This window comes from Corvus moneduloides, chromosome 18 (genome assembly GCF_009650955.1).
Source record: "Corvus moneduloides isolate bCorMon1 chromosome 18, bCorMon1.pri, whole genome shotgun sequence".
NCBI classification, from domain to species: Eukaryota; Metazoa; Chordata; class Aves; order Passeriformes; family Corvidae; genus Corvus; species Corvus moneduloides.
This window is the reverse complement of record NC_045493.1, coordinates 4,079,406-4,093,858: the sequence shown is the minus strand read 5'-3', so window position 1 is coordinate 4,093,858 and position 14,453 is coordinate 4,079,406. Positions and strand designations below refer to the sequence as shown.

Sequence of the window (14,453 nt, the reverse complement as noted above, 5' to 3'; positions counted from 1 at the left end):
CCCATACCAAGCAGCCTCGTACTTTGGGGTCTTCTGCTGAGAAGAACTTAAGCAACAGAGATTGGCTAAAATGCAGATTCAGAGAAAGGCTTAAAGGAAGTTTGGCTGCGTGAGATGATGCCTCGGATGGGCCCCAGACAATTCGTCAGAAACTCTCATTCTAAATGCTTAAATCCTCTGCATTTGGTTTAACAAAGTCTCCCTCATCCAACCATTTTGGCCTAAATCCTCCTGGGTTATTTATCATGTTGGTCTCTTTGACGAAGGATGAACACTGGTGTTAAAAGACCATATGTAAAGTGTGGGAGTTGCTAACCTGGCTGTGCAGTCGCTGCAGCTCCTCCAAACTCTGCCTCAGTTTCCCCCGTTCTCCCTCCATTAATTCCCTCAGGGCTCGCGAATCCTCACTTGTTCTCCTGATCTGTTCCTCTAAGGTATCATCGTCGCTTCGCCGAGAGCTCTGAGAGCGGGAGAGAAATCTCTTGCTCAGATTTCACTTTAAAAAAGGCAATTGCATTTATTTGACACCAGTTTGGGAACAGGGTGCTAAACAAGGAAGAAGAAAATGTGAAAATGTGACTTCGGTAGAGTTTTTTGTTCCCATATACCTCCACAGTGGAAATGTGCTCAACCAAGGGTAGTGTTTCTCCACATGATGCAAAGAGCATGCAGCCCTTGGCATAAACCAAATTTAGAGACCTGCTGCCCATTTGGTAGCCAATGTGGCTACAGTCTCTGTTTGTGGACCTTTTACAGGACTCCCTACATTTTGTTTAACAAATACAACTTCATCTCTACACTCAGCCTACGGGTGCTTAAACGAGGAGGGTGAGTATTCCCTCACAGCCCCCTGCAGGGATTGCACTGTTTCCCTCACCACAGCACCCCAAGTAAGTCATAATGGCAATGCAACCAGCTTGTAGGGAATGGGAACAGGCCTGATTTGAGACACAACAAAAAGTTGTGTTTTAATTCTGCACTCCTGTGGATGCTGAGTAGTCCCTCCATTCCACCCTCTCCTGCCCAGCAGCCTGGAGCCACATCCTTGACATCATCTTGTGCCAGCAAAAGCCTTCACCTGCCACAGATTTGAGTTTGGCAGCTCCTGCCAAGACATTTGTACCCAAAGACAATTCACAGGGACAGAACCTCCCGACATAGGGGTTATGATGTTTTTGTGATACTATTACTAGTAAAGCAAGGTTAGGAAAGTCCCAAAGGAAATAACTGATGTGTAAGGCAATCTGCAATATTTCCACATTGAAACTCTAACTTACTGAAAATCTCAAAGTAAGCCTACTTTTATTAATTTTCCAGAACAACTCCCAGGCCAATGATGGTTGCGCTTGAAACTTTAGGTGGTCTGAGCACTGCAGGCTGAAACCCCATGTGCTTGGCTCTTGGCTGACCATTTGAGACACAAGGAGTGGACTATGCTCTGTGACTGCCCATCTCTGTGAGCCACAGAGGTTTTCTAGGAAACCAGGGCCTTCAAGATCCAGCGGAACGTGCAGCAAGCTCTGGGCCAGGGAACGTGCACAAGCCAAGGCCCTCTCTGTGCCACCAACTTACCGTGGAGTCTGCCCCGTCCAGCACATTTTGTATCAGTCTCTTGAGCTCACTAAGAGCTGCCCGCAGGCTCCCGGCTGGGATGTCTTTGGCTGATGAGGTTTCTGAGGACTCGTCCATGGAGGAGTCTGTGGACACGGCCGAGTCGGCGCTGTCATTCCCTCGCAGGTGGGAGCAGAGGTACCGCACCTGGCAATACGCTTCCCAGAGCTGCAGCCTCAGCTGGAACAGAGCTTGGCATTAGCCTGGGGCATCAGAGCCATGGAGACCCTCCTTCCATGGTAAAGTGAAGTGTGTGATTGCCAGTCCTCACAAATATTTGCCATGTTGGTTTTGACATGGATGCAGAGGTTTACTTTCACATGGTCAAAAGGGTGTGTTGATGCCAGACCCCAATCCCAATTTTCCGGCCTTTGGTTCAGCTACAAATCCAGATCAAATGCATTAAACTCCCTTTTGCTCTGGGACTGGTCACAGAGGCCCATGGGCTTTCCCAGGGGCTGGAGGGCAAATACCTGTTCTCGTTCTTGCTCCAGCTCCTCTGCCTCCATGCTCTGCTCTATCTCAGAGAGCAGGGATGTGCTGGTTGTGCTGAGGTTCTGGAGACTTTTCTCCTCGCTGAGCTCCTCCACCTTGCCCTGCAGCTGCCGGTAGGACAGCCTCACCTCCTGAAGCTCCAGCTGGCTTTGGTGCAGCTTGTGAAGAAAACCAAGGAATCAGAAAAATATTAATGGAGGTGATAAGGACTGGATCAATGTCTTGGTTTGTGAGGGAGCTGGGAGGGAGGAATGAGTGACACAAAACAGGGTTTCCAGCCAGGAGGAAAGTACTCTTGGCTGGTATTGCTATTTATTTGAGCTTAATAATCTCCAAGTGTCATTAGACACTTTTTAGAATCCAGAATATCCAGAAAGATAAAAATAGCAGGTTAATTAGCACTAAAACGAGAAACATTGTGAAGAAGTTGGGACTCAGGTAAAGAAATTTGCTGAAAACAACACAGCAGGAAGTGAACCCAAAAAGAAAGTGATACCTGAATGTTTTTAAAAAATATATACAAACATATATTAAAAAAAAGGAAAAATATTCAGGGCTGTTTTGCAGAGCTGAGGATTCAGTGCTTGGCAACCCACAAAAGTGAAATGGAAAAATCCTGCTCTGCCCTACGGCCCAGAGGTGCCAGGCTTTTTTCTGGGGAGTGACATTTGGTGATTCGTGGCTGTGAACACCATGGAGATTATTAGGAAACCACCTGAGCACTGGGATCTAAGAGGCCAGTGACTACCCTCTGGAACAGCAGGGTCTAGAGAAGCCCCTTTTGAAGCCAATTCTACTATTAAAAAAATTATAAAATGAACTGCAACTGGAGTCCTCTGATTCTTTTTGCACTTACCTCATTTCCCCAGCACCCTGCCCCACTCCCTTGCTCAGATCTCCCTCCTAAGCTGCTCTTTGCTGTCAGGATGCCTCATTGGTACTCCTGTTACCTGTCTCCATGGAGAACACCCATGACCTTGCTTGCTGCCACTCTTGCATGAACCATTTCATTCTTCCAGTTGTTCTGTCTTCCAGTTTGTGGCCAATTTTGCCCCAAATAATGACTTTTACTGCATCTCCCCATCCCTTCCCCATCTCACTGCTGCCTCTTCACCTGCAGATCCTTGTCATGGCTTTGTCTCTCCAGGATGAGGACTCGGTCCTGCAGTTCTTCCACGGTTCCCTGGAGCAGGTCGTTCTCCTCCATCATGGCACTGAGGCGATGCTCCAGCTCCCGCTTCCTGTCTGTCAGCATTTTGATCTGCGGGGCAAAGAGAGGGCCCTGTCAGACTTTGCAGGAACCAGAGAGGAGAGACACCACATTCCGAAGAGAGAAATGAAACAGCAAAAAGCAGAAGGATGTACACAGGTGTTCTGTACCTGTATGAGAGAAACTACCTCCGTGTGTGGTTTAAAGCTTAGGAAAGCTCTGAAAGGAAACTCCTCCTTCCCCAGGCTGCAGGGGTTGGGTATGCATTGGCAGGTCAGGGAGTGGGCAGGAATATTCAAAGGCATTAAGTGGAGACCAGCCCTGCCCATCCCTTGCACCTTAACATTTGAAAGACTGGGCAAAACTAGTTACTTTTCCTGGCTGGTCCCTGATGGTGGCATTTTCTCCTGTATGGGTGCTGGAGACCTCAAGGCGAGCCAGAAGGATCCAGGGTGAGTCAGTGGGATCCAGGGTAAGCCTGTGGGATCCTCCTCCCCACAGGACTGTGCCACAGTACCGCCCATAGCTGTTCTTAATTGGTGTGTGTTCATCAGGTCCTCACCAGGGATTTTTCTGTCTTTTCACTTGTGAAGACTCCTTTCTGTGTCGCTTATTTTTAGCCTCCCAGTGATTGGTTGCCTTCAAAATTGGTTCATTTCTTTTAACTGTCAAGGGCAGTGATTTCAGGCGAGGGACAGTGTGCCAAACAAACCCTCCGTGACTCAGTTAGCTGGGAACAGTGCAAAGGATGAATCAGCACTAGCCAAGGTCACTTCTTGTTTCACCACGAAGAAGGAGACTTTTCCCACATTAGTACACACAGGATATCTGGGGTCTGGTATGCCAGCCATTCACCAGTCCAGTATAACCTTAAATATTCCCTATGGCCTCCTTTCAGTTCACGGAGCATAGACAAATTCAGCAAATTCCCTCTTGGCCTCTTTGGGACCTTGTCTCTTTGCCACTTCCCAGGTTGCTGGAAAGATTTGGCTGCACAAAGGAATATCAGCCAAGTGTGTGGACTTGCTATTTCTGCAGAGTAAAGGCTCGTGGAGGTATTGGAAAGCTGCTCTGAGGTGACTAATGGTTTCTGAGATGTCTCTGCCCACCACCATCATGATTTGTGTGGGTTGGAGAAAGAAAAATAAGAGGTTTAATGGAGAGATTGTATCAAGAGTTCATACTTGGTGGGCACACCAAGAATGAACATGCTGTAAATAACCATACGACAGAAAAAACGTCACTCTGCCATGAGCCCTGGACCACGGGAAGGGCACAGGGGAAAGGGTTTGGAAAGCAAGAGACAGGAAGGAGAGGAGGAGGCAAGGTGTGGCATGCACGGTGGCAGGCATGCATGGTAACAGCGATGTACGTGCAGGCAAACCCTTTCCAAGCCTCCATACTTACTTCAAGGACCTGCTGCTCCACACCAAGGGGAGGGGAAGAAAAGGCGAGGGACCAGAAAGGAGCAGGTGGGAGCAGGAGAAAAGAAATTGAGAGATTTTAGAAGCTTTTCCAGACAGCTTTTAAATAAAAGAAGTGGTTGGGTAGTAGAACTGGACATCTTCTACCCATCTAGTTCCTGCCTACATGATCCCCAGTGACCCTGTCAGGCAAGGGAAAAGGAAGGAAGTTGTATCATTCCTGCAAATGTACCTGAGTTAAAACAGGCAGGGGCTTCTTGCTTTCCCAAGTAAATGTCTCAGAGGCAGGAGAGGATTGCTGCTTTCTTTGGAAGCATGATGAACAGGAGAAAAAACCCTTGCAGACCTTTCCACCATGCCCACCAGCGTTAATCTGTACTGGGCAGCAGCCCTGCAGGAGCACAGCCATGTGTATGGAAGATCCTTCTCATCCGTTCATTTTGCAGGAATGCTGTGGCTGAGGCAGCACTGGAAGGTGCCCTGGGCCAGCCCAGCCAGAACACCATGGAGCAGTCCTTGCTGGGGGAGTCCTTTGCCCCAGTACTGCCATCCCTCTGTTGGCCCCACCAGCTGACTGTTTGCTCAGCTCAGAAAGAGTCATTATACAAGCTCAAACAGCCCTGGCTGCTTTCTGAAGGAGGGAGGCTGATGACTCACCTCAGCCTGGAGGCTCTCCAGCCGCACGATGTGTTGGCTGCTGGAGGAATTCTTCTCCCGAAAGTCCTCCCGGAGGGTGTGGACCTGCAGGGAGAGCTGCCGCTCCACCTCCGATGCCTGCAAGGAGACACCATCTGGAGTCACCCATACATCCAAAGCAGCCATCTCCTCCTGCCCAGGGAGACCTGCCCGGATATAACTTCTGCACAAACCCAGTTTCAGCAGAAACTCAATTCTGCACAGTTTGGGTGAGTGAAAATGTCATCCTGGACAGACACTGGGGAGAGCTGCCATTTAAACCATGTTGATTTTTCCCTTGGGGCAGCCAAGGGGACACAGCCTGTGTGTTTTTTCCTCTGTAAAAAACCATGATGACTCCTGTGTCCTACAGGAAATTCACTTTAAAAATTGTAGCCTAGCTGGGGTTGAAGAGAAGACCAGGAAACACTCCTACTAGATTTACACTCTCTTAACCTCTGAACATCTTTGGCATAGCTCTCAGATAACAAGTACTCTTTGCCTCTGATTCCCAGCTCCTGTTAGGGCCAGATGGAGAACATCCACTCCACATGACTGTCTGTGCGGGATCCCTGGACTTGTCCCTCTTTCCCGTCTTGAAGGAGGGATGCCCATCTTATGCAGGGTCGTTTGAGGACTGCAGAAAGGCCATTCCTACCTGCAGGATCCAGGCTTGAGGTAGCCCTTACAAATGACAGCTTAGACATGTCAACTACTCTCCAGACAGCTTTATGGCTGATTTTTACATGTGAACACACTTGTTTAGGCTTGTAAGACAACATAAGGTTTTTATGACGAAACCCTAATGAGACAGCACAAATGGATGATTTTCTTTTTAATTAGCTTCCATCATGTTCCATTACACTTAGGCACAGACCTCCAACTATGCCACATGGGCTGGAATTGAGTTGATTCCCCTCAAGAGGTGGCATTGCTGTCCTGCTTGGGGTGTGTCCAATGGCAAAAGCCACAATGCCTTAGACAGGAAGGCAAGATGGGAGGGAGGGATTGGAGTCAGCAGCTGTGGGCAGGTTGGGAAGAGCATCCTTAGGCCTGGCAAATGTGGGTCAGGATTTTCTCTGGGTGCTCTGATAGTGCCCAAGGCAGAGCTTCACCAAAGGGTGCAGTGACCCTGCTCTAGCAGCTTGTGACTGGAGCAATGAGCACACAGATCCAGCCAGCCTGAGCTGCCCACAAAGGCAACACTGCTCCCTTTAAAAAATGGTCCCTTATTTTGCAGAATCTGCAGCAAAATATTCCAAATCAGAAGCATGAAGTAAAAGGCTGTTACAGCTCCATCACGTGGAGGAAACTGTGGTGGCCCCAAAACTGTTTGCTTGGAGAGGCAGCAGCAGACAGAAGTGTGGCCACCAAATCAGGCTCTGACCACTGGCCTCTGAAAAGAGAAAAGAGTCCCAATAATAAGAAATAATCTTGTCTACCAATTGCTTTTTAGTTCCCTTCTTATACTGTTTTTCTCCTCTTCTTTAAAGCCCCATATCAGAACCCTTTGCATATTGCCTCATTTATTTAATAAAGCTTCCTTGCACGGGCAGAATATACAAAATATAATGACAGCACAGCACTATAGGAAGGTGTTGGTTATTTTTCTTCCCTTAAGCAACTATAGGTTGCAAAGCATCCTGAGCAGCTATTAATTGGTGACACTAAAGAAGATGGACGGATTGTGCTTTTTTTGAATTATTCACTTGGTTTTGTAATGACTGCTGAAACATCTTCATGCTGAAACACTCTGCAGGAGCTATCACAGATGAAAAAGCACCAGATGAAAAGCACTGAAGGATTTTGTCTGCAAGGTGCTGACCACACTCCCAAGGAGCACAAGTGGCACCAGAGGAGATGACACACCAGTATTTGATGGTTCACTGTGTAACATAATTTATATGCTTGAAGAATTCTACCTACAGAGAGTATAAATGTACAATATAGCAGTAAGGAAACAAGGGAGTACTTAATGGCATTGTAAAAATTCCTGGTAAGAGAATATATAGCTGCTCTTGCTTGTTCTGCTCCTCATGGCCAGACTGGAGCAGGTGAAGGAATGAGCTGCAAGGATGATTCAGATTGTGGAAAGTCTGTTATATGAAAGGAGTCTAAAAAAAGAATGGCTTGTTTTATCTCATGGAGTGAATGCTGAGAGAGAACTCCCTATAAATACATCACGGATGAGCACACAGAAGGGAGAAGCGCTATTTAAGCAGAAGCACAATTTTGGCAGAAAAGAAAGATGTGAACAAACTGGATAAGAGTATATTAAGGCTGGCAACAGGAAGATTTCTACATTTCCAAGGACCTGATGTAGGATTCCTCTTCCTGCACCATTACAGTAGTAGAAATGGTGGCAAAAAAATAACTTTGTAATGGAGCTGGATCACTTTATCATGCAGCTTCTTTCAGAGGGCTGCCTATGACAGAAGGGAAATGAATTGACCTCAAAGGTCCTCTCCAGTACCAGGCTGCTTGCAGGACTGTAAGACTTGTATTCACCAGCATTAAATCATCATCTGGAATTTATCTATGTGCTGCCCAGCTCACAGGCTCACATATCTTATTCCCACAATTATAACCCAAATGGAAGGAAAAAAGGACTCAGTTATTGTTAGTATTTAGAGCCCTAAAGCAGACAGGATGTCACAGTGTCACCTCAGTGAACACCATTTACATCCTGCCTCATGCAGTAGAGAAAAGTAAAAATAACACTAGCTTTAGCCTCACACAGTGCAGAAAATATTCTCTGACCAGCTGTTTAGCAGAAGTAAACAGAAATGTCTGTAATTTGTGTTACACACAGGCTAACACAGGCTAACAAGAAAAGTCTTCATCCCATTTTTTTAGACAAGAAACAAAGTTTTCTGAGTGGAGCTCTGGTCATGGAATCTTCCTTTTCATGCTACACTTGTTTCAGAGGTTATTAATCCTGCTGCCAAACTACCCTTTCTAATTGATTATAAAACAGAGATTTTAACATCAACTTGCAGTAATTTATGAAAGCCACCTTGACAGTGCCCAATATTTCTCAGGCTTTATGGTGTATTTTCATAAAGTGTCTGCTTCAGTTCTCAGCACTGCTGTTGATGTGCACCTGTACATGTGTGTTTTAAACCATGAGCTTACCACTGATTACTTCTAATGGTCTTTTTACTTAGTGGCATCAGTGAAGATGTAACCTTCCATCTACATTTTCTCTTTATTGCTCAATATGGCTTTTGCTGAATGGAAGTGAGTTTCTTCTGCCTCAGCCAGCCTGTGTGGCTTTCTCTTCTCCATCAGTGTTTCCTAAACATTAAAAGCTAAATCTTTTGTGGTTATGTCAATCATTTAGCAATGCACTGATTTTGCTAGAGACAAGTAATATTCTTTGCAGAAAGGCAGACACATATTGCTCAACATCACAGCTTTGCTCTGTAGTTAAAAATGAATTAATTTCCTGGGTATGGCAAATTGGCCAACACAGCCACCAGGCAAGGTTTGGAACCTATCTGCAGAAGCATAGACATCAATTCACAATTAGATATAGCCAATCAACTGTGAGATTTGTTTTCTGTTCTTCAGGCAAGGTTGCGACGAGATTTGGGCAGTGCAAGAAGAAAGAAAGAGCAGGAGGACATTTTGGCTTCTGCTCTAGTTAAGGGCTTTTCATCACTGCAAACTTTTAAGTTTTGGCCGTGATTAATTCCCAAGTGCTAAAATACACAAAACTGTGTAGATCTTTGGCAGAAAGGGATGCTTGCCAGTTACAAGAACTCCATGAGTTTTAACATCTGGAATATATGAGCAATAAATAAATAAAACAAATACAAATAAATTGGAGCACTGATGTTCCTGTGAAGTGGGGATCTTTAAGAAGTTTGGGATGGACTGTGACAAATTAATGGCTTGTAGGTTAGTCTTACTCAAAGAAAACCTTCCTTTGGGGTAAGATTTGATAAATAAAGCTAACTGTATACAAAATATCTAGCTATCAGTCATGTCAGGAAGAAAAGGAGAATGGAAAAAGTTTAATAGACTGTAGCTGGGTGAAGAAACCAATGTTTCCAGTTGATTTACTTTTACAAAACAAGATGATTCAGATTTAACAAAGGATATTGAAAATTTTCTTGCCTAAAATAGCTAAGAAAGAGAAGTCCTAATTAGTGTTGAATTTGTAACACTCAGGAGAGCATGTTACCCCTTTTATTAATTTGCTAATAGCTGAGTTCAAGGGACTTCCCATTCCCACTGTGGTCCCATTAACACCTCATACCACTAGTTGCTGCCTCCCCTGGCTGCAGGTTCCTGGATTCCCAAGTCTTCTCTGGAAGGAAAATATATTTGGCTACTAAAACATAACCAGAGGAGGAAACAACAACAACAACAAATTGCTTAAGATTAATAATTTAAAAAAAAATTGTTAATCTGGCTTCTGAGGGAAGCCCCAGAGGACTGGAATTGCTGCCCTTCCACTGCAGCCAGCACTCTGGTGCTGGGGAGAAGCCTGGTTTTATGGGATGCTTGATCCATGTCAATAAATCAGCTGTTTCCCAGCCCTTGGCACACTGGCACCATAAACCACCATCAATATTTTGAACACCTGGAGGTTGCTCAGTTTGGGAATCTTTGAAAGATTTATAGCAAAGCTTTTAATGCAGATCAACTTCAAATTGTTATTATTAACCTACCCAGGAAAGTTCTTATATAATAGAGGTGCTTGCATTCACCACCTTTTGAGGCCTGCAGCTTGTATTTGCTGATTTATGTGCCCAGAGAGATTCCCTGTGAAATTCTCTCCAGAGAAGAGCTGCGGCACCCTGGTGGGCTGGCCAGATGCCCACCCAGCTGCTCTCACCCCCCCTCCTCAACAATGGGGGAGAAAATAAGATTTAAAAAAGCTCATTGGTTGAGACAAAGACAGCGAGATTATATATTATTAGGGGAATTTGAAGTTAAAACAGTGACTGGTAAAGTAAAAGGTAAAGCTCAGACTGGCCATTGCTGGGGACTACAGTAGCAATGGGGATTTTTGTGGTGAGGGAGAGGATGGAACTGTACCGAGGGTGGATACTGCCCACCCTGGTGGGGTTGTGATGGTGCCCCTTCCCTTGTGGTGTGAGGAGGTTTTTTTGAGGCTGATGTCATCAGTGGAGTTGTGAAGTGTGGGTGGCAAGTGAATATTTTAATGACCATTATTAAATTACCATTTTGCTGAGGCAAGTGGTGGAATTTATTTGCTGCAGGTGCCCAGGCACTGCCAGGGGAGCTGAGAGACCCTCTAGGGCGAGGCTGGGGCTGCTCCCAGCAGGATGGACATGGTGAGTTCTACCCCAGCCCCTCTGCAGGGCAGGGCTGAGCCTGTCATTCAGTGCCTCTGGAAAAACGCACTCAGGAAAGGACAAAACACCTTCTGGCAGTGACAGCTGAGGTAAAAAGTGTAAGAAACAGCCCCATGAGCACCGTGGTTGAAGGAGTAGGATGAGATTTGGCTAGGCCTTCTCCAGAGACCTCTTCCCGCTTCTCCCCAGTGCAGCACAGGACACTGGAGCTAGGAAGTGCTGGTGAGAGTCAGCACTGCCCCCATCCCTACCAAATGATGGAGTTGGGCTAAATCCTCCTCCTTGCCTCATCCTTCACTCTGCTACTGCCCAGGCGTGGGGGATTTAAGGCTGATGAGCCTTCCCTTCACCAGGAAACAGGCTGGCAGAGGCCAGCTCCATTGGGTGGGGGGCCCTACACTGACAACAGGGCAGGGGGACAAAACAGGAAACAAAAGAGCCTCATTTTTCCACAAATTGGATCTGTCAAGAAAAAAGGAAATCAGAAATCTTGATCCAAAGGATTGCCAAAGCAAGGAGACTAAGTAATGGAGGAAAGGCACTGTTATGACTCCTTTATAAGCACCAGGCTGGGGACATATTACTGATGGGGAAAGCCTCATGGCTACAGCATTAAACCTATTCTGAGAGGATCCTGTGAGACAAAGGGCAGAGGTGGCAGCTTATGCTAAGCTCTGCATTACTTTCAGAGTTTTGACATTTTGGAAATATGAGCCTTTATTGCTTGCATGAAAGTGAGAATCTTTTGTGCAGATTTGTTCCCTTTCCCTTCTGTAGGACAAGTGGGAAATGCATAGTGTGTCCTTTGACCTCACTCCTATTTACCTGAGTTTTACAACAAAAAACCCCAAGAATGTCTTTCCTCTCAACAAGCCCTAGCTGGGCAGTGGCTGTTGTGGGTGGCAATGGGTTAATGCCCATCAGCTCTGATGCCTCACACCTGAGAGGCAGAGGCCCAGCAGGGAGCATCTGGGGCTTTGTATTTTGGGGTGGGGTGGGCTGGCACCTGCTTCTTGAGGTGGAGTTAAGAGTGGAGATGTTTAGTTCCTTGATAGACACATCTATGAAGCTTGGCTCTTCTCAGGCTGAAGCTGAATTGCCTCTTTTTGGGAGGTGAAGTGTTCGAATCGTCTGTCTTTGGTGCCTTCCTATATTTCTTGTGACTGGAGGACTGTAAGTGTGGCTGGAGATGGACAAAAGTTCCTGTTTTTTTATTTTTAAGTGTGCTTGAAAAGTCCTTTCAACAAAGACAGTGGACTTTCATTGCATCACTAAGCAAAGAGTGAAAAATTAGACAGGGTTTTCCTGGCAGCGTAGTTGTTCTTTTTTTCCCTTCCTGTAAGGTTAGGGGATATATCAGAACCAGTTTGTAAGGCAAACATCTGAATGCTTTGGGAAAGAGCTTAGGGGCATGAATGCCCCTAATGGGGTCTTCATCTTGTGTTTTAGTAAGTGCTCAGATAACTGTTTGATTGAGGCCAAAACCCATTATCTTGGGCTAAATCAATTTACAGGATTAGGAACTGCTGTTTAGAACAGAAGCAAGGGTAGTTGGCTGCCATATGGGGGCAACTCTACCTGGGTGTAACATCTCCGGGTCTGTTGCTTGAATGAAAGAAAGAGCTTCACAAGTGGCTGTGGGCTGTGTTTTAGGAGGTGCTTAAACATGAGCCTCCCTTTTTTTTTGTGGTTTATTCTTGACCTAAGCATTTGGCTCTTGTGGAGAGGAAAACAGAGTGCGTGGAAAAATGAGTCAGCCAGCTTCCTGTGGGAGGGACTGCCAGAGGCATGATACTTTGAATGCTGCAATAAATTAGCACTGGAGATAATTCAGAGGACAAAGTGTGCCTGGAGGACACACCATGCTAAGTAATGCACGAAATGGCTCTTGCTTTCAGTGTGCAAATCCTGCTTTGCAGAAGAAGTGTGGGAGATGAGATAACTCTGCACAGTGTCTGTTGTGGGGCTCTGCAAAGTGAGCTGAACATGCGCTTGCTGGTAGTAGCTTGGCTCCTGGATGGTGAGAAGGAATGGAGTAATAACATGTAACACCAGCAGGCTCTTCTAGTTCTGTGGGGATGCTGCACATCACCTGGAGTGAAGCATTTGTTACCTATTTGCACATGAAGCAGAAAGGCTGCAATAATCAAGTCTGGTGGAGCTGAGAGGAACCACCACAATAATTCACTGCAGCACAGCCTGGGCCTTGTTCCAAGGGGGTCTGCAACCTTCAGGTTAAAAAGTCTGTCACTCCCCTCATGCCTGTGTGAGATAGCAGTGCCTGAAGTTTTGTACTGGACTAGGAATGGTAGAGGGAATGGTACAGTTTGAAAGCTGGATGGTTTATGTTTTGCATCAGTAAGTTCTGTGGTCTGTTCTCCTAGATAACTTCTAATTCTTAATTTCCACTAAGTTTTTTTTCCCCCTGAAAAAATGCATATTTTATCCTGATAGACCATTTTGGCCATTACCTTCGATGCAGGTTTTTAATCCAGATTTGACTGAGCTCAGTCTGACTTTTCTACATGAGCTAAAGGCTGAAAAATATTTCTTTCAGTAAGTTTCTAATGAGCCTAAAGTGTGGGTCAGATGAGAGGATAATAAAATACAAAATGCCTGACTAGTTTGGAAATAACTGAACTGGAAACATTAACCGGGTCATTAAAGCCTTTTGAAAACTTAAGAAGAAGGTTACAATGGTGGAGACAAAGAAATGTAACATTCCTTCCTGCTCTGAGAGGTCTTTCCATGGTAGCCCGGAGTCAGGACAGTCAATCTCCATTCTCGAATTAATTTTTTTATGAAATTGTTTTAGTCTAAGACTTTAAACCTGGAGGTGGTTCAAACTCAAATGGTTATGCCTGGAAGAAACAGACAATAATTAAGCTTCTTGCAGTCTCTTGCTCTGGCTTTAAGCACTCTCTCCCCTTATTTGAAGGCAAATTAACTGAGTTCTACTGGGGATATCTAATATATGATGGCAGACTAGCAGCTCTGTCTGCTCTTGAAATCTTCATGTCTACACCCTGTTAAGCTCACAGTATACTGTTTTAGGATTCATTGGTCATAAGATACAAGCCAAAAGTTTTCTAGTATGTGTAGACCTGATGCTCAAACCTGCAGTTATAAACACATCTGAGTGCATGAAAATAGTGGTGTCCGTTACCATATACGTGAAATGAGTGAGTGCCAAAAAAATGGGACAAAATTCAAGGAGTTGGTTTAAAATATATTAAACTCTCCCAAGAAGCCTTCAGACAGGAAGAAAGAAAACATTTTCTCAAATGTATATTTAAATTTTATAGTAGGTTGACCTGGAGATGTTTTATTAGCTTTTAAATCCCTGCAAAGTTTGATTCCAAATAACTTCTATCAGTCTGTTTCTTAAAAACGGTGCTCATGTGTGTTTGCTCATTTCCTTTATAACTTGATAAATTTATTTCAAAAGTCAGAGGAAGAAGACCTAAGAAGTGTTTTTTTGGAGCTTGGCTTGACTACAGCAAGATGTGGAAATGTTTTGTGCAGAAGGCTGATTTCTCAAAGCCAATATAGTAGAACTTGTGGCTGCTTTCTATGGAAAAATAAGGAAACCCAAACCCTATAGTGAATATTGGCCAGGATGAAAGCTACAGCTTCAAACTATTCCATAAAAGCTTCCTCTTCACTAAATGTTTTAACCACTGATAGGTGCAATAGGGTCATAAATGG

The 14,453-nt window shown here is 45.1% G+C and overlaps 1 protein-coding gene across 6 annotated transcripts in view; it reads right to left on the bottom strand.

The window, feature by feature from the left end:
- BICDL1 (BICD family like cargo adaptor 1) overlaps positions 1-14,453 on the bottom strand; it is a 50,315-nt gene that overhangs the window by 14,322 nt on the left and 21,540 nt on the right. For 2 of the 6 annotated variants that reach the window (XR_004243731.1, XM_032128523.1), the window contains exons 3-8: positions 5,398-5,514; positions 4,724-4,735; positions 3,221-3,367; positions 2,085-2,264; positions 1,573-1,791; positions 317-460 (exon numbers count right to left, since the gene is read on the bottom strand). Coding sequence is in view for 5 of the 6 variants with exons in the window: in XM_032128523.1 (XP_031984414.1) it covers positions 317-460; positions 1,573-1,791; positions 2,085-2,264; positions 3,221-3,367; positions 4,724-4,735; positions 5,398-5,514 (819 nt within the window). In the remaining variant the exon portion in view is untranslated. The remainder of the gene's footprint in view (positions 1-316; positions 461-1,572; positions 1,792-2,084; positions 2,265-3,220; positions 3,368-4,723; positions 4,736-5,397; positions 5,515-14,453) is intronic. The other 4 variants (XM_032128527.1, XM_032128524.1, XM_032128528.1 and 1 more) reach the window with 4 other exon arrangements.